This window comes from Eptatretus burgeri, chromosome 8 (genome assembly GCF_056783735.1).
Source record: "Eptatretus burgeri isolate ZD-2024b chromosome 8, Ebu_testis_v1, whole genome shotgun sequence".
Classification (NCBI taxonomy): domain Eukaryota; kingdom Metazoa; phylum Chordata; class Myxini; order Myxiniformes; family Myxinidae; genus Eptatretus; species Eptatretus burgeri.
Window position 1 is genome coordinate 24608907 of NC_140968.1, and position 27085 is coordinate 24635991.

The following is a 27085-nucleotide window of genomic DNA, read 5'->3' on the forward strand; positions in this document are numbered from 1 at the left end:
CATACACATACATATATATATATATATATATATATATATATATATATATATATATATATATATATATATATATATATATATATACATATACAGCTCTGGAAAAAAATAAGAGACCACTCCAAAAAATTTTTTAATCAGCATCTCTACATGTATGGCAGCCATTCCATTCCAGTGTCTGTTGAATTCCAACACAAGCACACCTCATTCTACTTAGTGAGGTACTGATTAGGTGATCACCTGAACCGAATCCTATTTTACAAGGAAAAGTATAAAAACCACTGCTGTGATCATCACTATCCTCTTGTAATAGGACCAGCTGGATCACAAAAACAGTGCTAGTAGTACCTCAAAAGTAATTGGAATTTAAAAAAAAACAACTATTGACCATGCCAAAAGAGTTTAAAAGAAAAGTTTTGAGTGAGGAAAAGAAGGGTTCGATTCTGGCATTACTGGCAGAGGGAAACAGTGAGCGTCACATTGCTTCCATCCTTAAAATTTCAGACGGCGGTTCATAAGAACAAGGTCAAGCAGCAGACATTGGGGACAACAAAGCTACAGACTGGCAGAGGGCGAAAACGACTTTCCACTGACTGGGATGACCGCCAACTCATTTGAATGTCACTCAACAACCGTTGGATGACATCAAGTGACCTACAAAAAGAATGGCAAACGGCAGCTGGGGTGAAGTGCACGGTGAGGACGGTTCGAAACAGACTCTGAGGGGCAGGGCTGCAGTCATGAAAAGCTAGAAAAAAGCCCTTCATCAATGAGAAGCAAAGAAGAGCCAGGCTGAGGTTTGCAAAAGACCATAAGGATTGGACCGTAGAGAACTGGAGTAAGGTCATCTTCTCTGATGAGTTCAATTTTCAGCTTTGCCCAACACCTCGTCATCTAATGGTTAGACAGAGACTTGGAGAGGCCTACAAGCCACAGTTTCTCACACCCACTGTGAAATTTGGTGGAGGATCGGTGATGATCTGGGGGTGCTTCAGCAAGGCTGGAATCGGGCAGATTTGTCTTTGTGAAGGACTCATGAATCAAGCCACGTACAAGGTTGTCCTGGAAGAACACTTGCTTCCTTCTGCTCTGACAATGTTCCCAAACTCTGAGGATTGGTTTTTCCAGCAGGACAATGCTCCATGCCACACAGCCAGGTCAATCAAGGTGTGGATGGAGGACCATCAGATCAAGACCCTGTCATGGCCAGCCCAATCTCCAGACCTGAACCCCATTGAAAACCTCTGGAATGTGATCAAGAGGAAGATGGATGGTCACAAGCCATCAAACAAAGCCGAGCTGCTTGAATTTTTGCACCAGGAGTGGCATAATGTCACTCAACAGCAATGTGAAAGACTGGTGGAGAGCATGCCACGACGCATGAAATCTCTGATTGAAAATCAGGGTTATTCCACAAAATATTGATTTCTGAACTCTTCTTAAGTTAAAACATTAGTCTTGTGTTGTTTAAAAATAAATATGAACTTGTTTTGTTTGTATTATTTGAGGTCTGAAAACACTGAATCTTTGTTGTTATTTTGACCAGTTGTCATTTTCTGCATATAAATGCTCTAAATGACAATTTTTTTATTTGGAATTTGGGAGAAACGTTGTCAGTAGTTTATAGAATAAAACAAAAATGTTCATTTTATTCAAACACATACCTATAAATAGTAAAACCAGAAAAACTGATAATTTTGCAGTGGTCTCTTAATTTTTTCTAGAGCTGTATATATATATATATATATATATATATATATATATATATATATATATATATATATATATATATATATATATATATATAGTAATCCCCCGTTTATTACGGGGTTACGTTCCAACCCCCCCGCGAGAAGTGAAAAATCCGCGATGAATGGATGCCTACAAGCCTCCCCCCCCCCAAAAAAAAAAAAAAAAAAAAAAAAAAAAAAAAAAAATCGGCTCGTCTGGTCTGGTCGGCTTGGCAATGATCGGGTTCGAGGTGCCGGAGATCGACTCATCTGGTCTGGTCGGCTTGGCAATGATCGGGTTCGAGGTGCCGGAAATCGACTTGTCTGGTCTGGTCGGCTTGGCAATGATCGGGTTCGAGGTGCCGGAGATCGACTTGTCTGGTCTGGTCGGTTTGGCTGTGCTCGTCCAACCGCGGCAAACGTTTTTCCTTCCCGAAGCATATATCGAGCACTTTTACCTTCTCCGAGAGCGTCAGGACCTTCCTCTGGTGCTTCGGTTCCTTGCCAGAAGCCTTTGAAGGTGCAGGGCGTTTGGGCGGCATCGTAGGGCTTGGAGAAAAAAACGAAGAAAATATTCGAAGTTCACAAGCGAAACTTTATCTCGTGCGTTGTGTGACTGGTCGAGCACCACGCGTTATAATTTATTGCTGAAATAATTTATATTTTATATATTATTACTGCGATATACCGGGGGAATCCGCAGAAAAAATTAGTTAGGTTCCAAGGGAAAACCCGCGATGAGTGAACCACGATATAGCGGGGGATTACTGTATATGTATGTATATATATACACATACATATATATATATATATACACACATACATATATATATATATATATATATACACACATACATATATATATATATATACACACATACATATATATATATATATACACACATACATATATATACACACACACACACACACACACACACACACACCCACACACACACACACACACACACACACACACACACACACACACACACACACACACACAGTCATGCGCTGCATAACGACGTTTTGGGCAACGACGGATCGCATATACGACAGTGGTCCCATCATCACATATACGACGGTGATTGCATATATGACGAATCTGCCAGCTCCATTATAATGGAGCTGAAAAATTCCTATCGCAGAGTGATGTAGCTGACTTAGCGCTGCCAGTCGTATAAAAATAGCACATACAATTATGTACAATACATAATACTTGATAATGATAATAAACAACGATGTTACTGGTTTATGTATTTACTATACTGTACTTTTTATCGTTATTTTAGAGTGTACTCTTTCTACTTATAAAAAAAAAGTTTACTGTAATACAGCATGCCGTGTCACGCAGCATTCTTCAACTGTACATCTCGTGGTTACCGTGTCTCTTGATTGCATCATTTTTTCCGTGTGCTTCATTTAATCTCGTGTTGTTTTGTTCATCATGGCCCCTAAGCATTCATCAAAAAGTTTAAAAAAACATTCTGAGTTTATAAAGTAAAAAAGTTAGTCAGCTCAGGTTAATTTATTATTGAAGAAAGAAATTTTTTTTAAAAATTAATTTAGTGTAGCCTCAGTGTACAGCGTTTATAAAATCTACATTTCATTTACCCTATACAGGTGTACCATTTTTTTTTTTTTTTACTTTTATACCTTTTCTATGTTTAGATACACAATTACCATTGTGTTACAATTGTCTGCAGTATTCAGGACAGCAACATGATGTACAGGTTTGCAGCCAAGGAGCAATAGGCTATACCATATAGCTGTTAGGGTTTGTTAGGGTCTAATCGTTGTTAGACCTAACAGCTAGGTTTGTGTAAGTACGATGTTCGAAAACGATGTTCAAAAACGAAAATAAATAAATAAATAAATGATGTTCGCACTACGACGATGTCGCTTAAGGCCCAGTCACACCTTGACGTTTTAGCCAGCAATGGCAACGTATCAAAATGTATGTAAAACACTGGCTTACGCTGAATTTTGATTTTTTTTTTAAAGATTCGGATGTATTCATAACGAGTTGGTCATATGCACAACATATTAGTAATGGACACAGAACGTTTCGTTGTCTTGTAGATAACTTATACCAACGAATGCTTAGCCTGTTGTCGGCGTTCACAACCTATGCCCAACGATAGTCTAACTTATGCATAGTGCGCTGCACGTATCGCCGACGATCACGTGGCATAGCCTATTAAAAGGTTGCCGCACAATGATTCAAATCATAACCGCCGGAGAAATAGAAGTGTCAACATCGCAGTCACACCTTGGCGATCTTGCCAGCGTATGCCGACCTCTGAAAAATGCGTCTAAAACGCTGGCGCACGTCGAATACGGTATGGGTAAGTTTGGTATACGTGAATAGAACGCTCAAGTATGCTATCATACGTCGTAGTAAGTGGAGTACGTCTTGAAATTTTAAACGTGTTAAAAATTTTTATGACGTACTTGCCGTGTGCCTCACACGTTCCGCATGCGATGGGAATAAGTTGGACGCACAATATGCGATCGTTGGCACACGTCAACAAAATTACTTGTAAGTTACTCATAAGTCGAAACACGTCGAGGTAATGGTTAGCGTCAGTGTTCCAGACTCCTGTTTTTTTTTTTTTTCTTCAGTATGATGGTGATGTTGACACTTCGATTTCTAGTGCGGTTATAATATAATATAATTAATAGGCTGCCGCTCAACGATTTAAATCATAACCGCACTAGAAATCGAAGTTTCAACATCACCGTCACACCGAAGGAAAAAAACCCCCCAAAAAAACCAGGGAGTCTGGAACACTGACGCTAAGCATTACCTTGACACGTTTCGACTTATGAGTAACTTACAAGTAACGTGTGTGGACGTGTGTCAACGATCGCACAACGTGCCTACAACTTATGGCCAGCGTAGCGGAACTTGTGAGTCATACGCTGGCATAAGTCGTAAAATTTCACGCATGCTACAATTTGAGGACAACCGCAAAGTACAACGCAAAGTACAACGAATGTTTCCAAAACTTACCCATAACGTATTCGACGTGTGCCAGCGTTTTATACAATTTTTTCAAAAATCAGCATAAGCTGGTTAAAACGTCAAGGTGTGACTGGGCCTTTAGGCCTAAGTCACATTTGCCACGGCGGCCACAAGCAATTATACGGTGGCCGCAGTATTTCCACGGTCACACAATGTAGCAGTCACATATGTTTTTATTTTTCGGGGAGCCGCACGGGGTATTTAGAAATTGTGGAGACTGAAAACGTGGGGTTGCCGCACGGTCTTTGATTTGATGTTGCACGGTGACCTCAAGGGGGCCATGCGGCGGCCATATAATTTTCAAGGCAGACGCAAGGTAGCCTCAAGGTGCCCGCAAGGCGACCGCAGGGGGGCCCTAAGGCAAACGTGCGCCAGACGGATGGTAACAAGTGGGTTCATTTTTATTTTTTTCGGCTTGTCGAATTGCTACGGCGAACGTAGAAATGAAAAACGTTATAACTCCACGTTATAATTCCACGGCGACCCCTACGGCCTGTAAAAGATAGCCAAACGGCGTAGGGACACCCTGAGGCCACCGCAGAAACTCTGCGGCCGCCGCACGTTTGTCAATTCAGAGGGTGTACGGCCGCCGTATCCTTGCTGGAGAGCAAATGTGACTTAGGCCTTAACGACGCATTTCTTAGAACGTAACCCCGTCGTTAAGTGGCGCATGACTATATATATATATATATATATATATATATATATATATATATATATATATATATATATATATATATATATATATATATATATATATATATATTGTTGTGGTTGACGAAATTCACAAACCACCACTCAGGTCCCTTAGGTGAGATATCTCTGTAAGTATATGTGTAGTTAGGCCCAAACCCGTTGTTTCGAGGGAATAAATGTCATTCAGTCGGGCTGCGACTCTTCAGGATAGCCGTTTTTCTTTTACTATCTTTATTTTGGACCAGCCGCCATTACTACCACCACCAACCACGTCTCAACAGCCATCACAACAACAACCACCAACCACAACGCCGCTTCACAACAACAACCGCCAACCACAACGCCGCTTCACAACAACAACCACCAACCACAACGCCGCTTCACAACAACAGCCACGACCTTTACCGTCACAACTCGCCACCATCGCATCCCCACCATTCTCGCGCCACTTGTGGGCACCGAAACTGGACTCGTGCAGGGCGCGCACCGAACAGCGTGTTCAGAAACATCACAGACTTTCCGAGAAAAACGGATCAAAAACGACTCACGCCCACTTCTGTTCCGTCCTATCGGAGAGCGTGGGGCGATTTGGCCCCGCCTCCAGGGCGTTGGAGTGAGGTCACGATATGCAAATTCATGGATCAAAAAGCATTCACGCCCACTTTTCCTCGGTCCAATGGGGAGCCAGTTGGAGGTGAAGGGTCGGAGGTAAAGGGTCAAAGGTGGGGGAGCGAGGCCACGGGGGATATAAACGGCCGCGCTCGCCAAACAGTTCGCAGTTCGGAGGGGGGAAGTTGAGAGTGGTGCGTTGGAACGAGTTGTCGGTGGAGCTGGGAAGAAGAGTCAGAGTTCGGAGGGGAGAAGTCAAGAGTGAAGAGTTGGGACGAGCCAAGAGAGGAGACGGAGAGGGCGATTAGACGGAGCTGTGGAGAGGTGGCGGCGGCGAAGGCGGACGAGGGGGTGCTCGCGTCGGTGCCGGGAGCTGCAGAGGGAGAGGCCAGCAACGCGACCGAGGTCGAGGAGGAGACGCTCGTCGCGGGACCCGAGACAGGGTGATATCCGCCATCCCCCGAGCATCAACAACCCCCCTCCTGTTTCCCCCCCGCGCTGAGATAGTGCGACAAGGGGGCCCCTTTCCCACCCCCTACCAGACACTGTCCGCGAGGCCCACGGAGTTGAGGCGCCACCGCCACTCTGCGTCTCATCATCAGACGGGTAGGCCCGACACGGTCTCGGCCCCAGGCCCGCCTACCCCCCTCATCCTGGAGGGTGGTTCTCTTTTCTTTTGCTTTGGGAATATGTGTTGTCGGCGCCGTCTGTGAAGTAAAATTGTATAAGTGTTGCCGTGTGCTCGGTAGTCGGATAGCTCTGCATTGTGTTTCTCTTTTATATTTGCTTTTTGTGTAATATTGTGTTTCTTCTCCTTTTACATGTGCTTTTGGTGTAATTGTATATGTGTGCTTCCCGTTCATCGCGAAATAAATGTGAATTATGTTGAACTGTTTTCCCGCTTCGCTTCGTCTTTTCTTTCATTGAATCTCCATCTTGCTTCACGTAAAGGGTTGGTCGTGGGCTAAAACGCCCGATAATTAATCGAACCGTCGAGGCCGACGAATAACACCGCTCGGTTATCCCGATAGTACGGAACGGGTCGCTTAAAGTGGCCCGTGTCCGAAGTCGACCTGCGGCGAGGTGCGATCGCCCGGTCTACCCTCCGTGTGGGTACTTTGGGAGGTCGAATTTGGCGAGCAACCCTATCCCACGCGGGGGCCGATTGGCACGATCGTGGTGAGACCGAAAGGTCCACCCGTGACTAGTTCCCGGCGTTAGTCCGAGAGGGTCACGACTGGATTGTCCGTCCGGTGGGCGACGTGCCGCGATTCGAGTTACGTGGCCGTTCGCACGCCGGCGGGCGCGAATCCGCAACACTGGTGTCAGGTCATGCGATATAAACCCATCGCCCTCCTCGCGGCACTGGTATCGGAGAACGGGAAAACGGGCTCTCCTGTCTCCAGCTAAATTCACGGGAATCGGTCCAGGGGTGAGAGGAGCGACCCCCGATTCCCTCCAAATTACGAGCGAGCTAAATTAACCCTTTGGGAGAAGCAAGATGGCGTCTCAAGGCGAGCGGGAGCCGGGGGTATTAGAAATGGATGTGGCGTGTGTAGAATCCATGGCTCAGGATGAAATCCCCGTGCAGGAAATGTTGGTTGTACGGGAGGGCGAACTCGCCCGGCTGAACCCAGAGCCCGAAATGGGTGCGGCAGCGGCCGCGGTGTATGACACCTCCCCTCCCCCTCTCCACCAAAACCCTTTCCCAACCCCTGCCGAAACGGCTCACCCAAGCGCACCCGACATGGCCCAGCTATTCACCATGCTGGCACAAATGAATGCGGAAGTGAACAAGCAAATGAACAAAATGAAAACGAAAATGGATGCATACACAAATGAAATGAAAAACGAAATAAAAGGCATGAACAAGCAAATGAAGGAAGAAACGAAAAAGCTGCGGGGTGAGACGCAGAACATGGGCCGATGCCTGCAGGCGGGCATGAAGGCCGTTAGCAGGGAGCTTAAAATGGCGACTCCACGTGTAGGAACGAACGAGCTGGGTGGGGGTGCAACGGCTGACAGGCCCGCGGTGGAGGCGGGTGACAAAATAATTTGGGGGGCGTGTTGGGCGAGGGTCGTGACGATGACCGAAAGGGAAAAATTAAATGGGGAGACCAAAACGTGTGAGACGAGACACGAGGTGACGACAAAGGAAATAAAAATAGTTGAGACACGGGAGATGGGAACGATAGAGGGAAGACTGCACGATGAAGACGGGGTAAGTGACGCACACACACACACGGAGGTAGTGGAGGATAATGGGGGTGAGCTGGTGGACTGGGTGGGGACCCAGTGCGAGCAGCTGGATGGCCTCCTCCAGGAACGAGGGGAGGGAGTATGCCCCCTTGAGGCGAGTCACGACCAGGTGAGTTCGGTCGTGCTTTGCGAGGTTGAGGGGAGGAGTGCTGCGAATGGGTGCATGGAGAGCTTGGGGGGTATAGAGGCCCCGGAGAACCTTGTGGGGACTCGAATCCCCAGTGTGGTTGTCCCTGTGTGTGTGGTGCAAGGTGTGAGTGCGTCCCCGTGTGTGGAAGCGACCCCATGTGTGAGTGGTGCGGTGGCGATGGTGCCGGAGTACGTGCTTCCCAGCACGCCGTGTGTGGATGAGGCACCGTGTGTGGAAGAGGCCGTGTGTGTGGATGAAACGGCCAGTGTGGATGAGGCACCGCGGTTGAGTGCCCCCGCGTGTGTGAGTGAGGCACGGTGTATGAGTGAGGCACGGTGTGTGAATGGAGCACCACGTGTGAGTGGTATGGTTTATGCAAGGGAGACCGTGTGTGTGAGAGAGCAGTATGTAAGGGAGATGTCGGTCGGCATGTGTGAACATGCAGCCGCGTCTCCCGGTGTGAGTTCAATGGAATGGTGTATGAGCGTCGTAACACGCGGGAGTGCGTGTGTGGAATGGCGACGACGGCGACATGAGAAGACAGAAAGCCGAGTAGCGGCTGTAGTTGTTTCGGGGACCGTGCCGGGTTCACCCAGCAGTGAGCACGAGGTCCGTGCTGTGCAACGCACGAGGCCCCCACGTGCTCGCTTGCGAGAGTGAAGTCCCGGTCCGGAAACGCACGCGGTGGATTTGCCGATCCCGCGGACGGACAAAGTTAAGGCAGGGAAACGGATTTGGACCGGACGGGTTCTCCACGCGATCGTGTGTGTTAAGCTCCAACGGGCAGAGCACATGTGTTCACGTGGGGAACCCCTCGAGACGTGGGGCTTGTGTTTTTTTTATGCGCACGGTGACGTCATGGCTGCACGCGGGGTTGGAATCCGGCAGGAGGGGTATCCCTGCCGGATGGTACCGTCCAAGGAGGGACGAGGTACACGTGCAGCTGCATGACGTCACGGGCAGGTGTAAAGTGCGCGAGCTGTGAGTTGCCGCGCTGGTGATGCGCATGAAAAAAAAAATAAAAAAACAAGCCTCACTTTTGGGTGCACAGGATTCCTGGGCAAGGGGTGGAAGACCCCCTTACCAGGGCACAGGATGGAAACTAGTTAGGGGGAAGGGTTAGCTTAGCTAGACCGACTTCATGGGGCAGGGGTAAGTCCTCATGGAGCCCGTGGAATGGATTAGTTAGAGGGATTGTTAGTCAGATTTAGGTTGGGAAAATGGAGTATGGGATTATTTTGGAGACAGTGACAGACTTGTGAATGTGTAGAGGGATGTAGTTTAGCGACGTAGTGTTAAAAGGAACGTGCTGTAGTTTAAGGGACGACGTGGGAGCACGAGTTAGTTAGGGGAGGTAGTTAGCAGGATGGCAGAGTTCAGCGGTGTGTGTGTTGAAGAGTTGGTGAGTTGTGTTGTGACATGATGAGTGAGTGAGGCCAGCGGGTCTGTGTGAGTGGAGCGAATGGGGAATGCATGGTGCGATGAGTGATTGGGGGGAGGAGTGCTCCCGCCCAAGGGACCCCCGGGGTCAGTGAAGAGAGAGTTAGCTGGGTAAGTTAAATTGAAAAATGGAGGTCGTTTTGTTGTTGGTGGGGAAGTAGGCTCGAAACCCGTTTGGAGGGGTGCAGGAGCCCTGTTGACGGGCTGGGAGCGTGGCTGCAAAAAGTGAGTATCGCTGAGTGGGTACCCCGGGCACCAGGCTAGTCGCCCGTAGTAGGCCAAGGGCCCATGGGGGGCCGGGATAGCGTAGTGGGCACGGGTGCGCCTGCTTGGTGCGGGGGCCCGGGGCGCCATTAGCCGCGTGGGCAGTGTTGTGGGCACGGGTGACCCTCGGAAAGGGGCCTGGGAAGCCAGCCTGCCACGTGTGCGTTTCAGGGGAGGTGCCATGGGGGGCACTCCCTGGTGTTAGGGAGCTGGTAGGCTCGGAGGCAGTGTAGTGCCCGGGGGTGCCATAGCGGGAGATTCGGCAGAGGGTCGTGCCTGCCAAAGGGGGCCACGTGTCCCAGCCATGAGACCGTGTGAGGGCACGGAGAGAAAATTGGGGGGCGAGGCCCGAAATTGTGAGGACACCAACACGGGCGACGGGAATCTGGGTTGTTAGAACCAATAGTTTAAGCGAGAGGCGCTTGTTGAAAGCCCCGGGGTAGTTTAACAGTTAAATGGTTAGGGTAGATTAGGAGATGTACCCCTCCGCACCATCCATCCCCTCGCTCTCGTTGTGGGCCGCTGGACCCACTTTGGGTTAGATCGCTGAAGTCTGGGGAGGCCATTCTGAGGCTTCGTTGGGCCTCGACACAGGACGTTAGCTCTCCCTTATTCCCCTCCGGGAAGGGAACGTAGGGGTTGGGAGTAGGCTAGGTGACAGGATAGGTTAGCCGAACAAAGACGATAAAGGGGGTTAGGGGACGATTTATAGTGGGGAAATAAACATAAAAACAACAAAAAAATAAGTTGGGGCAAAATTGGGGTTTGACAAATTAAGGGAGTGGGTATGTACAGTGACAGGCAAAGGCGATAGGTGGGAGGGAGACAGGTAGGTAGGTCCGAGCCCGCCTTCTGAGTGGCCAGCACCACCGCACTCCCTCCACCAACCTCCACTGAACGGCAAAGGCTGGCCAGCTTTATCTGCTGGCTGCGTTGCTGCAAGGCAAATGCCGGCCCACTTCATCGGCAGCTGTTGTTTTGCTGCAAGGCCTGTGCCGGCTGGATCGTCTGCAGCTGCTGTGCTTCAAGGCCTGTGCCGGCCAGTTCGTCTGCCGGCTGTGTTTGCCTGCAACGGCCTGATTCTGCAGGCTGTGTTTGCCTGCTACCTTTGCCATGCCATGCCCACTGCCCCTGTTCACCAGCCCCGTTCAATTTTCGCTTTGCCCCCCCCCTGTTCATTGCCTTGTGCGCCAGGATCGTAAAAGCAACAGTTTGCAAGCTGCAAGAACTGCCCTGTTGGCAGCTACAACACGGGCCTGCAGTGGCGGCCCGTGCACCGTGTTTGCGTTCAGTTCAACCCATTCATCCATCCATTCGTTGTGTTCATTGCATGTGCCATTTGAGCTGGCACGGAGACTACGTTTGTGCAGCCCATGCACCGTTGTGGTTCACTGCGTTCAGTTCAAAAGGGAAGGCCTTGGACTGCGTGTGAGCAGCCGGCCACGTTCCCTGTCACCTGCATTGTTTGAGCCAGAGACTGCATGCGAGCAGCCTGGCTCCCTGCAAACTTTTTTCTTTTTGCAGAGTTCAGTGATCCTGGGCCATGGTTTAGTGTAAAATTTGCAAGTTAAGGTTAAGATGTACTGTACATATGAGTGCGCCCCCGGCATGTCTGTCCTAGTGCCGGCAATTTTATTTAAGTCGTCCGTGTGAGTGAGTTTGTTTAGGTAGTTACTCAGCCCTCAGGTTATTTATTTTGGGGACACGAATACCATGAATGTTGCACTCAGGGATCCGTAGGTAAAATGTACTAGGGGAAAACTACACATGATGGCACACGAAAATTTGACGACTCGGGACGAGTCTGCAAAAGGGGAGGGGGTAGTGTTGTGGTTGACGAAATTCACAAACCACCATTCAGGTCCCTTAGGTGAGATATCTCTGTAAGTATATGTGTAGTTAGGCCCAAACCCGTTATTTCGAGGGAATAAATGTCATTCAGTCGGGCTGCGACTCTTCAGGATAGCCGTTTTTCTTTTACTATCTTTATTTTGGACCAGCCGCCATTACTACCACCACCAACCACGTCTCAACAGCCATCACAACAACAACCACCAACCACAACGCCGCTTCACAACAACAACCACCAACCACAACGCAGCTTCACAACAGCCACGACCTTTACCATCACAACTCGCCACCATCGCATCCCCACCATTCTCGCGCCACTTGTGGGCACCGATACTGGACTCGTGCAGGGCGCGCACCGAACAGCGTGTTCAGAAACATCACAGACTTTCCGAGAAAAACGGATCAAAAACGACTCACGCCCACTTCTGTTCCGTCCTATCGGAGAGCATGGGGCGATTTGGCCCCGCCTCCAGGGCGTTGGAGTGAGGTCGCGATATGCAAATTCATGGATCAAAAAGCATTCACGCCCACTTTTCCTCGGTCCAATGGGGAGCCAGTTGGAGGTGAAGGGTCGGAGGTAAAGGGTCAAAGGTGGGGAGCGAGGCCACGGGGGATATAAACGGCCGCGCTCGCCAACCAGTTCGCAGTTCGGAGGGGGGAAGTTGAGAGTGGTGCGTTGGAACGAGTTGTCGGTGGACCTGGGAAGAAGAGTCAGAGTTCGGAGGGGAGAAGTCAAGAGTGAAGAGTTGGGATGAGCCAAGAGAGGAGACGGAGAGGGCGATTAGACGGAGCTGTGGAGAGGTGGCGGCGGCGAAGGCGGACGAGGGGGTGCTCGCGTCGGTGCCGGGAGCTGCAGAGGGAGAGGCCAGCAACGCGACCGAGGTCGAGGAGGAGACGCTCGTCGCGGGACCCGAGACAGGGTGATATCCGCCATCCCCCGAGCATCAACAACCCCCCTCCTGTTTTCCCCCCGCGCTGAGATAGTGCGACAAGGGGGCCCCTTTCCCACCCCCTACCAGACACTGTCCGCGAGGCCCGCGGAGTTGAGGTGCCACCGCCACTCTGCGTCTCATCATCAGACGGGTAGGCCCGACACGGTCTCGGCCCCAGGCCCGCCTACCCCCCTCATCCTGGAGGGTGGTTCTCTTTTCTTTTGCTTTGGGAATATGTGTTGTCGGCGCCGTCTGTGAAGTAAAATTGTATAAGTGTTGCCGTGTGCTCGGTAGTCGGATAGCTCTGCATTGTGTTTCTCTTTTATATTTGCTTTTTGTGTAATATTGTGTTTCTTCTCCTTTTACATGTGCTTTTGGTGTAATTGTATATGTGTGCTTCCCGTTCATCGCGAAATAAATGTGAATTATGTTGAACTGTTTTCCCGCTTCGCTTCGTCTTTTCTTTCATTGAATCTCCATCTTGCTTCACGTAAAGGGCTGGTCGTGGGCTAAAACGCCCGATAATTAATCGAACCGTCGAGGCCGACGAATAACACCGCTCGGTTATCCCGATAGTACGGAACGGGTCGCTTAAAGTGGCCCGTGTCCGAAGTCGACCTGCGGCGAGGTGCGATCGCCCGGTCTACCCTCCGTGTGGGTACTTAGGTAGGTCGAATTTGGCGAGCAACCCTATCCCACGCGGGGGCCGATTGGCACGATCGTGGTGAGACCGAAAGGTCCACCCGTGACTAGTTCCCGGCGTTAGTCCGAGAGGGTCACGACTGGATTGTCCGTCCGGTGGGCGACGTGCCGCGATTCGAGTTACGTGGCCGTTCGCACGCCGGCGGGCGCGAATCCGCAACAATATATATATATATATATTATATATATATCTATATATATATATTGTTACGTTTGAGGGGGGGGGTATGCATTCAAAGGGTAATTAGGATGTTTAATTAAGTATGCCATGCTGTTCGAGTTTACCAGGATCTCGATGTAATAAGTAGCAATTCAGTGGTGATAAGTTGTCTAGTAAATGTTCATTTCTTCAAGGGGGAAATGATAAATGTCACGTAATTAGATAGGGACACGGGATAGGGTAAGTGTGTCTGCGTAAACCCCTTTTTGGTATTCTCTGGAGACTGGCCGTGACGTCACAGGACAGTGCAGCGGATGGCTCCGCCCCGTGATCACGATTGGCGGAAGGCGATGGCGGTGGGCCAATAAACGGCTCGATTGAAGTGACGAGGACAGAAGGATAAAAAGGTTCTGTTCGGGGTCGAAAAGGAAGAAGAAGAAGATTACAACCAGAACGATCGTGTTTTTTTGGTGTGGAAGCTGTGGCGGCAGAGAGCGTCCTGGTTGTTGTGCTGAATCGATCGTGTTCTTGATCGTGTCTGGGAGCCTTGCCGAGCCTCGTGCCTCACCTTGGTTGGCTCTGGGGTTCTGCTGACTCGGAGTACGGGGTCGAACGGCGGGCGGACCTTGCCTCCCTCTCCTGCTCGCAACTTGGCGCCAGAACTGGTTCCCTGGCGGCTGTGAGCGGACTTGGGCCAAGACCAGGAGGTCGACAGCACCACGGTTTCTCCTGCCCCCCTGACGAGAGCAAGGCCAGCTCGTCCGACGCCGATCCAGGGACGGTTGCGTCCACACCACGGTCCAGCCTGACCACCAGAAATAGCTACGTTGTGTGTGTGTGTGTGTGTGTGTGTGTGTGTGTGTGTGTGTGTGTGTGTGTGTGTGTGTGTGTGTGTGTGTGTGCTTGGCATCTATATTCATTGGAATTGTCTGTGTTTTTCCCCACGCCCGATCCCACACCATCCCGTCGAATCGCCCCGGATCCCTCTTCTTGCCGAGTCTTGTTATTTCTGGTAATAATAAAAACGAATAAACATCATCAACTCAGTGAAAAGTGACTCGTGCCACCTTCCTCGTCCCGTTTGCGGTAGAGCGATTAGAACCGCCATGTTTGGGTTATAAATAAATAAACCGCCTCCATCGTTTCGGCTCATTCTACGTTGGCGGGACTGTTCAAGTCCCGTGGACATCACAATATATATATATATATTTATATATTTATATATATATATATATATATATATAAATATATAAATATATATATATATTTATATATTTATATATATATATATATATATATATATATATATATATATATATATATATATATATATATATATATATATATATATATATATATATATATATATATATATATATATACACACACACAAACATATCCAGTATATTATATATACCTATATACACATATATACAGTATATACATATATAATTATACACACACACACAAGTCAAAATAAATTGGAAGACAATGAAAGTTTGAGTGTGGCTGAATTCATACCGATTGCCTACCTTTCCATAGGTAAGTCCTTCTTGTTCCCCACGAGAACTATCGGTACCCTGAGGACAGAAGGGTAAACTTTTTTTAAATTAAAATAACTCCATGGAGAACACACTGAAGTGAAATGGAAATGCAATTTGACCGACTATCAAAGTCAACAAATCTGAAAACAAGCCTTTTGTATCCATCATCGTACTGCAGAATCTTCTGTTCTAAAACACCAAGTGAAGCCTCATAGGAGAGTTAAACAACAGAGGGCAGCACACTGATAGGCTAACAGAGGAGTAGTGAATGGCTGGTGGAAAAAGGGTGGGGGGGGGTTCAGCAAGAGCATAAGACATCAGGAGTGCATGAAGGAGAAACCATGAAATGGGGTTGATAGATTGGATGGAAGAACATTGTGACAACAGACGCAGCGAGCCAGTTCCACAGAGGAGTCAATCGTAGAAAAAAAAGGAATGGAGGTAAGCATCCAACCTAAACATAAGGATAGGTCATTGTAGATCTTTACATTTGAATATATAAATAAATGGACTTTACAATGATAACCACAATATGATCAAAATTTGTAATAGTACACTTACTGTACATTGCCAACCATGTCGAGCAGCTTTTCATGTATGACCTGCACTACCTCGAAGCTGCAGAGTTGGACAGGAAGGAGAAGGAAGTTGAGGTGAAATAGAGTAATGAAAGAAACATGATGAGGAGAGGATGGTGAAGATAAAACGTCAAATTAGAAACTACTTAATCCAAAGGTGAAACGAATGTTTAATACCTTAATTTCCAACACATCAACACGTGGCGAACATTGCAGCTTATACTGCTGTCCATCTATGACATGCTCACAAATCAAGTAGGGACGTGAGGGGGGAACCAAACACAACTCTCCATAGTGTTGAACAGAAGTACCACACACACTGTACATTGGAACATGGCGGGTTAAATACCTTTTGTTGGATGTGACCGAGTAGACAAGAATATAGCCATGGATGTCCATGGAGTATGACTGGGGAAACATCGAGTATTCATCCTGCACAGCAGAGCAAGGAGGCACAAACTGTTGGATACAAGCAGTGAATCAAAGGCTGACAATTAGTTTCCCATTGTGTTGGAACATAACGATGGGGAGGGAGGGAGGGAAGGAGCAGAAGCATGTTGGCCTGCTTGGCATTCCCATCTGAGCACTTTGCTCAATGTTTGAATCCTTGGTTCAAATCCAAATACTTTATTCAGAATTACGAGTTAACATTCGTTTTCTTTTTTTCCTGACCAATTGGACCAGTAAGACCAAAACCTTGCTCGTCTGCAGGGGATTACAATGGTCCTCAGCGGTGACATATTTTGATGAGAGCAACCATAACAAGAGCGTAAGTGAGCACAATATACGCCCGAAAAAGTTTCTGTCACACACACACACACACACACACACACACACACACACACACACACACACACACACACACACACACACACACACACACACACACACACACACACACACACACACAAATTATATATTCAAACACGTCAATTTATGAAGAACAAGAAGGTATATACAGAATTGTGTGACATGGAAAACAGCATCCTGGTTGCCATGGCAACCACTTTAGATGACGAACTATGTCGCGACACACCATCTCCACAGTCTGTACCTATGTACCAAATATGAAACGTGAAAGTTGAAAACTTTGGGAGTTCGAGTGCGGACAGGAACGGACGGACGGACGGACAGACGACCGGTATCACATAATACACCCCGATGTATATATATATATATATATATATATATATATATATATATATATATATATATATATATATATATATATATATATATATATATATATATCGGGCGTGTAAAAACCAAACGGCTTCATCATCAAAATAACAAGTGATGCTTAAATCAAAAAAACGTTTATCATCTGCCAATTAACTCAATCATTTTAAATCAAATCAATTGCATTTCCTTTGTCGAAGAACGCACACACATCTGTAAAAAATGCTTCTAATAATGTTTATTTTCTGTCACTCCACATACATCAATGCTGTACGAGTAGACTCAGCTCGACAAGACTGGACTAGACTGGGAACCATAGGTATCTGTTGAACAGAACACCTGGGAACACGAATTTATTTATAGCATAGAAGGCGAAGGACACACGACCATACTCTGAGATAGTAAAAAGGGGGACGTGGTATGAAGGGATGTCCAAGAAGACCAGACTACTATTGGTACCCATAACACAACGTTAGTGAACAGCCCTGGAGATCTCACCCACACCAATGAGGGTGATGACGTCAATGCAACAAGGTGTTACCCAATCAACCACTGAGCTGCTGCATATGATATGACATCACCAAGAAGGCACAAAAGGCCCATGAGCAGGGCAAGGCCAATGAGCTCCATGTATCAGAGCTGCGGGTTCTACCAGACCGTCATCATCCTGACATCCTCTCAAAATCATTGGGATTGGTCCCACTGGGATCCACTGGGATCATTTCTTTTTTTTCCCCAGAGTTTTCAATAAAATAAAAAAACGGAAAAAGTATCATCCATCCATTGGGGCCATACTCTCTGCAGAGCGTTGGTGCTGCCTAAGCAGTCTCCTTGGCTATTGGGCACAATCCTGGACAGGTCACCACTCCGACACAGGATACCAGCAAGCTGGCACTCATTTTGCCAACCTCGGAAGGATGACGGGCAGTCAACCCCACCTGGTATTAATTCAACAGCCGAGTGGGATTTGAACTCAGGATCCTGGGATCCCAAGCCCACCACCCGAACCATTAAGCCAACACCAGCCATATTAAACACAAAAGGTGCAATTAATCCTAAATACTCTTCAATATGTCAACAAAGGAAAACACGAATCAAACACACAATCCGATTGAAATTAACTACATACTGTACATACAGGATCACAATTCAAATCAAATGTGTGATCCCAGATGCAGACCCTGCAAAGAGGTAAGATCCCGGACGTGGGCCACACCCCGCACCATGGTAGAGGCCACGTTTCCTTCAGGTTTTCAATGTTTTTGCCCAGAGAGCGACAGGAATTGTGGGAATATTTTACACGATTTGAATCGATTGTGAAAGAAATGAATATATTGTTGTGGTTTCAGCCGCGTTCGGCGTGCGGACGACCATTCCAGCCAAATCGCGGTCGCACGTTCACCGAAGGCCACAATTCAGTCGCGACTTTCCGGACCAACCCCGAAATCCAGTCACGGATGCCTCAACGCATCATAAACCAGCCAAATCTTCTGTCCACGCACTACAGGGTCGATCGCCGAATTATCGATGTACCTAATTATTCGCGCGGACAGAAATACCGGGAGTTTATACCTCGACGGGACCTGCACGAAACCGAGCCGCTTAAGCAGCTCGTTCCGTATGCGAAGCCGAGCGGTTATAAATCGCCAAATCCCGTCGGACCAAATGATCACTTTTATCGGCCTTAATAGCCAGTTAATATCCTGAGCGCACCATGGCAGTCAATACAGGAAGGGAGGCAACGAGCAGGTTGACATTCAAACAATGGGTATTTATTTCCACCCTCGGCACGTAAGCAGTCAATGGGGGGATGGGGACAGGACACGAGCAAAAAGCCCACAGCCGAATTCTATCGGAATGCAAGTATATACAGGCACTTAACAACAATTCTACTTAAAGACAAGGTGCCACAGACTTTCATACAAAAACCCAAGAAAGAAAAAGACACAGGTTCGTAAGCCTTTAATATTCCTCAGAGCCGGGATGACCGAAGGGGCTCCGAGAAGCCGGGCAGGTTAACTCGCCACCCTTGTGGTAACTCGATGGGTTTTTGTTCGGGAACCCTGTCTCTCTGGCTCGTTGCCAACGCGGCAGCGGTTGTCATGGCAGCTTGGTTGGTCTAGGCCCTCGGGCCTGGAAGCGCGCCTGACTTTCCACGGCCGTCTCCTTGACGACTCCAACGAACTGCCCTTCAACCGACTCGACGGCTCTCCAACCGACTCGACGGCTCTCCAACCGACTGCCCTCAGCTCAACTGCTGCTCGCCCACAACTGCCAGCTTCACCACCAACTCACCAACTCCTCAACTCGGCGTTCCAACACGGCCCTTGATCGGGTCCGGGGCGTTCGCCCCTCCCTTCCCGGCGTGCGGGGGAAAATCCCAGGAGTGATCGGGCTTGCATCTTTTGTTGTTGTAATAACAGTCATCCTTGTTTACGCCGTTCAGAGGGCCCTGCCCCAACCGTCATTTCTGTTTTCTTCTCAGAATATCGGGGCGGAAGTTGTCGAGTTGTTCTTTCTTTGAAATAAAAGATAGAACAGAATAACGGCTAACTCAAAGATTCACAGCCCGGCACACGAATAATTCCCTTTATACATCGGTGGGGAAATCTAACCTGGAACACACACTTATCAAAATAACTGATCTCTGGGGAACTTGAATGGTGGTTTGCGAATTTCCACAACCATAACAATATTAAGTTTAATTTAATTAACTTCATGACTGAAGTTACTATCATTCTTAATTAGCCTTAAAATATAAAGGGAATAATATCAAAGCACAAAATATCATCTAAAACTCTCAACTACTGCCTTGGCTTTTCACATACATTTGAGGACACATCGTCATGCAGAGGTTCAGGCCAATGTTTGCATGAAACAGGCAACAGAGAAGGGGGGAGCGGAGCAAAATCACAAATCACCTTCACTCTTTCATTCATCTTTTTTCCCCCACCTTTAGAATAAACTCCCTCACTCTGTTCAATCCCATTCTTCCCTCCAGACCTTCAAATCGGCTGTTCACCACCATCTCTTGTCGTCTCCCATCCAGATCCTCGATCTTTTCTACCCCCGTTAATCCACCCCAAACCCATTTCCTTCAAATTCCCTGCTTTCCTTCCTGAAAGTCCCTGTAATGTCCATCTTGTATACCCCGTGTTCCCCGCCCCATCCCTCCCCCTTCCACAGATCTCCTAATGTCTCTGTTCTCCACTGTTTTGTCCTTCCCACTCCCACCACTCTTGTCTCATGCCCCCTCGCTGTGCGTTGTGTGTTAGCTCTCGTACAAGCCTCGACAAGGTGTACAAAAAAAACAAAAACTCCTGCCGCCTCGGCTGTGTTTTTAAAATGTGAGTGACATTGCGAGCCAAAGGCATGGAGGAACCCGGCTGGATAACACTGAACAACAAATTTCAAAATTTTTTTTTTACTGGAGATGTGTAAAGTGATTAAGACTAATTTGGGTACGCTGATTTCAAAAATCATAACCGTTTTGCTGTATCACGTCAGGATTTTCAGGAACAGAAATATTCCCATTGCCTAGAAGTCAGGATTTCAATGAAATTTACATATGTCTTTAACATGTCTATTTCGTACAATTGTTGTTAACTTGTGTTATATTTCTTTCTTTCAGATAAAGATGAGTAGGCGTTCCTGTACCAATCATCCTGACAACTTCTGTTATGTCTGTGGTCGGTATACCAAAAAAGATCAACAGCGAAGTATATCTACAGCAGTGAAAATGAAGGCCGCCTACTTTCACTACTTCGGGTGTAAGGTGGGGGACCAAGAACAGAGCTGGGCACCACACATATGCTGCACAAGCTGTCACACAACCTTGACTCAGTGGTTGGTGGGCAAGCGCGCGAGCATGCCATTTGCGGTGCCCATGATATGGCGTGAGCCGCAGAATCATCATGATGATTGTTATTTCTGCTGCACAAGCATCGCCGGCTTCAACAAGAAGAATAAAGGTCACATCAAGTACGCTGACTGCGTCTCTGCTCGTAAACCTGTGCCTCATGATGACGAGAACCCCGTTCCAACACCTCCAGCTGATCAGAACATAGCTGTAAGCAGTGGTGAAGAGGATGGTGATGATGAACCTTTTGAACCCGACACTCAAGAATCACACCTTCTGAACCAGGGAGACTTAAATGATCTTGTAAGAGATCTCTCGCTGTCAAAGGCGAAGGCAGAGCTGCTTGGATCAAGGCTGCAGCAGTGGAATCTACTTGAACCTAACACCAAGATATCCTTGTTCAGAGCACGTCACAGAGACATGGCTGAGTTCTTTGAGATGGAAGACACGATGACATTCTGCAGTGACATCAACGGTCTGTTGAAAGAACTTGGGTGTGATCACGATCCTGCAGACTGGCGCCTCTTCATCGACTCGGGGAAGAACAGCTTGAAGGCTGTTTTGCTCCACAATGGCAACGAGAAACCATCAGTCCCACTGGCTCACGCGTTCGGCATGACAGAGACCTATGAGACTATGCGGCAGCTGCTTGATTCCATCAAGTACAATGACTTCAACTGGCACATCTGCGGAGACTTGAAAGTGGTGGCGCTGTTGTTAGGGCTGCAGTCAGGCTACATGAAATACATGTGCTTCCTTTGTCTCTGGGATAGCAGAGACGACAAGAATCACTGGACAAAGAAAGATTGGGAAGAGCGAAAAGAGCATGTACCTGGTCGACACAACGTGAAGCATGTCGCCCTTGTCGACCCAGCCAAGGTTTTCCTTCCACCACTCCACATAAAGCTCGGCTTGATGAAACGTTTTGTACGGGCAATGGATCTGAATGGGCGTGGGCGTACCTCAAGGAAAGGTTTGGCAACACCTTGTCGGAGGCCAAGATCAAGGCTGGTGTCTTTGTTGGACCGCAAATCTGACAGATTATGAAGGACGAAACTTTTCCGACAACTCTAAACCCCAAAGAGCTGGCAGCGTGGAGGAGCTTCAAAGCTGTGACGGACAACTTCTTGGGGAACGAGCGCGCGGACAACTATGAAGAAATAGTGCAGCAGCTGCTGGAGTCCTTCAGGAAACTTGGCTCCAGGATGTCCCTGAAAATCCATTTCCTACACCAGCACCTGAACTTCTTCCCTGACAACTTGGGAGCAGTCTCGGACGAGCACGGCGAGCGATTCCACCAAGAGATTTCACTCATGGAGACGCGTTACCAAGGGCGGCACAACCCGAACATGATGGGCGATTTCTGCTGGTTCCTGCATCGTGAAACTGACACAGAGCAGCACAAACGCAAAGCCAAATGCCTAAAGCATTTTTAATTACATTCTAGTGGAGTTTTTCTGTAATTTCTATAATTTTGAAGCATTCATGATGAAATAAATGAATAAATGAATTTTTGTAAATTTCATTGAAATCCTGACTTCTAGGCAATGGGAATATTTCTGTTCCTGAAAATCCTGACGTGATACAGCAAAACGGTTATGATTTTTGAAATCAGCGTACCCAACTTAGTCTAAATCACTTTACACATCTCCAGTAAAAAAATTTTGTTGTTCAGTGTAATCACTGTGATGGAGCCAGCAGGAATCCCGCTTGCATCCTTCAGCCACTATCACACAAGTGAGATTTTCCATCAGCTCATATTCTCTCAGCTACGTTCATGAGCACCTTTGTTTACGTTTATGAAAATTAAAGTAAACTAGAAACATTAACTCCCTATTGAACGTATTACACCCCCCCCCCAAGCAGGGGCCAGTAAAGCACGTGTACCATGTCACGTGTACAGTGCAACAATTGCAAGTCATCTCCACAAATGACTTGAGACTACCACCGGGTGACTCTATACGGCACATACAGTTGTTGCATGGAGAATTTACGTCGTCTCCCCCAATTCCCTCTCCCCTGCAACGGCAAATGATTTATTGCCTAAAACCTTATGGCGTGCACACAAGCACAACCACCAAATATCAACTCATTCCATCCAGCAGTTTAGGAATGCATACAAATCAAACAAACAAGAAAGATGTTGTGCATTGCACAATGCTTGTGAAATCCAAGTAAACAATAGTTGTCATGGAAACAGGAATTTGGCACTTTCGAAAATTTGACTTGTCAAGTGTTATGCGTAACAAATTTGGCTGATACATTTTTACCTCTGCCACTGAAGGTGAAGGAGGTTGTGTTTTCACCCCTTTCTGTCTGTCTGTTTGTTTGTCTGTGTACAGGATATCTCAAAAAGTTGTGGACGGAGCCGGATGAAATTTTGTGGACAGGTTCGGTGTGTGACAAGGACGAACCGATTAGATTTTGGTGAAGATCCGCATCCAGATGAGACTACTAGAATTTTTAAAGTGATTCTTCACCATTGAGAGATCAGGCCAAAAACGATATATAGCACGATATCTCAAAAAGTTGTGGACGGATTCGGAAGAAACGCGGTGGACAGGTATAGTGTGTGTCGCAAGGACGAGTTGATTCGATTTTGGTGAAGATCCGAAGCCGGATCTGGATACGAGAGTTATTTAATTTTTTAAGTTATTCTTCACCATTGACAGATGGGGCCAAAAACGATATAGTACTGTCTGGCATGATATTTCAAAAATGTATTGGGCCCGATATGTTCTCGTGGATCAGGCATTACGTGGCAGAGGTATGCGCTCTACCGAGTGCCCTACTCATTCTAATTGTGGCCGAAGAGCTGTGCGTTTTAAATGTTTCGGATGGCCTTGACCTTTGACAAGTTGTGACCACATTTTACTCGCATATACGACACATACATACAAATAAGTTGTGTAAGTTTCAATTTGATATCTTAATTATTGAGATATGGTGATAATAAATTCACAAAAGGTCCCATTTGATGATAATGGGGTGAAATTGTCATGGAAACCAATGACATGTCAAAACAGCTAAGTCGATACTTCTGGTGTTTGGTGACCCAATATGAAAACCATTCAAATTTCAAGTCAGATGGAATTTTACGATTGGATGTGACCTTGACCTTTGACCTCAAAAATAAGATGTTTCTCGGTTTTGATTGGTGAATCAATTCAGTGACCTAATATACAAATTCTGTTCAAACGAGCACAGCACACACCCGTGGGTGGGTGGAAATTGCGCAGTGCTTGCCAAAAAAGTATAGTCTGTATATTGCAAGAAAACTGTATAGATGTTTGTGTGGTGTGTGTCTAAAGGGGTCTAATGGGTCAAAGTGGTGGAAGGGGTATAATGGTCTAAATGATACAAAGACTCTGTAGGGTTAGAGAATGGTCTATAAGGGTCTTAAGGGGTCTAAATATATAAAGGGTATTTTCCAATAGCAGTTATGGTCTAAAGGGGTCTAATGGATTTAAAAGACTAAGAGTCAAGGAGTCCAAGTGGTTTAAAGGGTGTAAATGTCTTCAGGAGTCTAAGCGATCTAAATGCATGGTCGTAAAGGGGTCTAAAAGGTCTAAAGGGATCAAAAGTGGCCAAATGAGTCTAAAGGGTCAAGGGGTCTAAGCAGTCTAAAAGGTCTAAGGAGTCTAAAGGGTATGTTCCAACAATAGTTACAGGTATAAGGGGTCTTGGGGATCTTAGGGGTCTCAGGCTTCTAAAGGGTCTAATGGGGTCTTGGGGTTCTGAAGTGTCTTGGGGTTCCAAAGGGTCTTGGGGTTCTAATGTGGTCTATTGGGTCTAGACCACGTTAGAACGTGGTCTATTGGGTCTGCAGAGTCAAATGGGGTCGAACAGGGTCGATGGGGTCTTCGGGATCTTTACCAGCTCAATTAAAAAAAACAATGGCTAAAAAATCTGTTCCAAAGTCCCAGCAGAACACTTCACCTGGCCTGCTGTATCAACCAGCTTCAGGTGGAACTCCTGACCGTTCACGTTCAATGTCTTGGTAAAGGCTGAAAATGACAAGAACAGAACAGTCATGGAATTGAGTTCACATACACAAGTGGCCATTTAAATGTACAATCACTCATGATGTGTTGGGTTATGCAAATGAGGCATCCACTTTGTTTTGTTTCCTGGTATGATTGACGCGATGTTGTCTTGTGTCAAACAGGACAGGCTGCCTTGGTCACATTCAATAAAAGGTATTTTATAAAGTTTGGATTATTTTGACTTAAAAATGGTAAACAGCAGATGACATCAAGAGGAGGGAGCAGTGATGGGCAGGGCAGCAATGACAGTTCCTCAGTGTCTGGCAAAAATGAGTAAACCATCTCTCATTTCCACAACCCGTTGCTGTGACAGCTCACCACTCATTATATATATATATATATATATATATATATATATATATATATATATATATATATATATATATATATATATATATATATATATATATATATATATATAATGTGTGTGTATGTATGTATGTTCCCGAAATACAGCCAAAACGGTACAAGATAGCGCAAAAATTTTAGGGCCACCTTACTCACCTTCGCCTGGTGGTGTGCAGTAAAGTTTCGTTCAAATCGGGCAACGAAAAAAAATTATTCAAAAATCAATTCCCGATTCAGTCAAGTACTCTTCAGGAGAATTTGATCAATGCAAACAACCTCAGCAGTATAGTTCGCTGGAGCTATCTTTTTTTTTTTGAAATGATTTTTTATATCAACCGCTGTCACAACGGGAACCCAATGGGTTCAAGGCTCATCTAGTCTACTATAAATGGATGAGATGTGTGTGAGGCATGCTTTTTGTGGAGTTCTATTGGAACTTTCTGATATGGAGGTTGACGCACCAAAATGATCGCTATGACCTCCTGAATTGATCAAGTTTATTAACTCCAAAGAACGCGGAAGAATTCCCATAACTTAAATGCACGCCATGTTAAGGTGTATAGAGCAGCTTCATACGTCCTTCCACAGCAAGGCATTCTCCATCCATCCATTGGGACCACACTCTGTGCAGAGCTTTGGTGCTGCCGAAGCAGTCTCCTTGGCTGTTGGACACAATCCTGGACGGGTCACCACAGTATACCAGCATGCTGGCACTCATTTTGCCGACCTCAGAAGGATGACAGGCAGAGTCAACCCCACCTGGTATTAATTGAACAACCAAGTGGGATTTCAACTCAGGATTATTGGATCCCAAGCCCACCACCCTAACCATTAAGCAAACACCGTAAGGCATTCTAATTACCGAAGAAATAACAAATATAATGACAACATGGTAACAAAGCATATATTAATTAATACTCATATTATAAACAATAATAATAGTAGTATAATCTGTGGCTTGGTGAAAGGCAAGCTAATGCTCAAGCAATACAGCAAGTAAGTTTGCTACAAGGCAGTGAAGCCCACTGAAAATTTGGTCCAATGAACCAGCAGGCCCACTAGTTTATATCAGGGTTGTTCCACAGTAATATGCTACATTTAAGGGTCTTATCTTCAGGAGCTATCACAGAATTCCTAAAGTATCCATAGAATACCACTAATATGTTTTGAGGTGTTTATAAATGTAGATATATTCTATTTACAGCAAAAACAGCTATTGTCCTAAAATTAAAGCGTGCAGATAAAAAAATTTTCACCGTGATGGGAATAAATCTTTGCCTTAACTGTTATATTAACCAGAGTGGTGTCGAAGCCACCCAATGCTCGCCTGTTTAGACATTTATCGTTTTTCGTTTTTAAAAGACTAGTCTAATAATATTGTTACGGTTGTGGAAATTCACAGAGCACCATATAGGTCCTCACATCAGTTATGTCGATAAGTCTGTGTTCACATAGATTTCCCCACCAATGTTTAGCGGGCTTTATTTTTGTGATCAGGGCTGTGATCTTTGAGGTAGCCGTTTTTCTTTTGCTATCATTATTTTGGACCGACCCCATTTCAACCACCACAACCACCTTCTCCACAACGCCAACCACAACCACCTTCTCCACAATCGCCAACACCCCCACAGACAACGAACAACCACCTTCTCCACAGCCGCCTTCACACAACCACCTTCTTCACAACGCCAACCACCCTTCGCCACAATGCCAACCACAGCCACCATCTCCTA

The 27085-nt window shown here is 46.6% G+C and overlaps 1 protein-coding gene across 4 annotated transcripts in view; it reads right to left on the reverse strand.

The window, feature by feature from the left end:
* LOC147021338 (GTP-binding protein Rheb-like) overlaps positions 1–27085 on the reverse strand; it is a 79705-nt gene that overhangs the window by 14400 nt on the left and 38220 nt on the right. For 2 of the 4 annotated variants that reach the window (XM_085891193.1, XM_085891194.1), the window contains exons 3-6: positions 24898–24965; positions 16270–16352; positions 15904–15960; positions 15331–15378 (exon numbers count right to left, since the gene is read on the reverse strand). In XM_085891193.1, coding sequence (XP_085747319.1) covers positions 15331–15378; positions 15904–15960; positions 16270–16352; positions 24898–24965 — 256 coding nt within the window. The remainder of the gene's footprint in view (positions 1–15330; positions 15379–15903; positions 15961–16269; positions 16353–24897; positions 24966–27085) is intronic. The other 2 variants (XM_085891196.1, XM_085891195.1) reach the window with 1 other exon arrangement.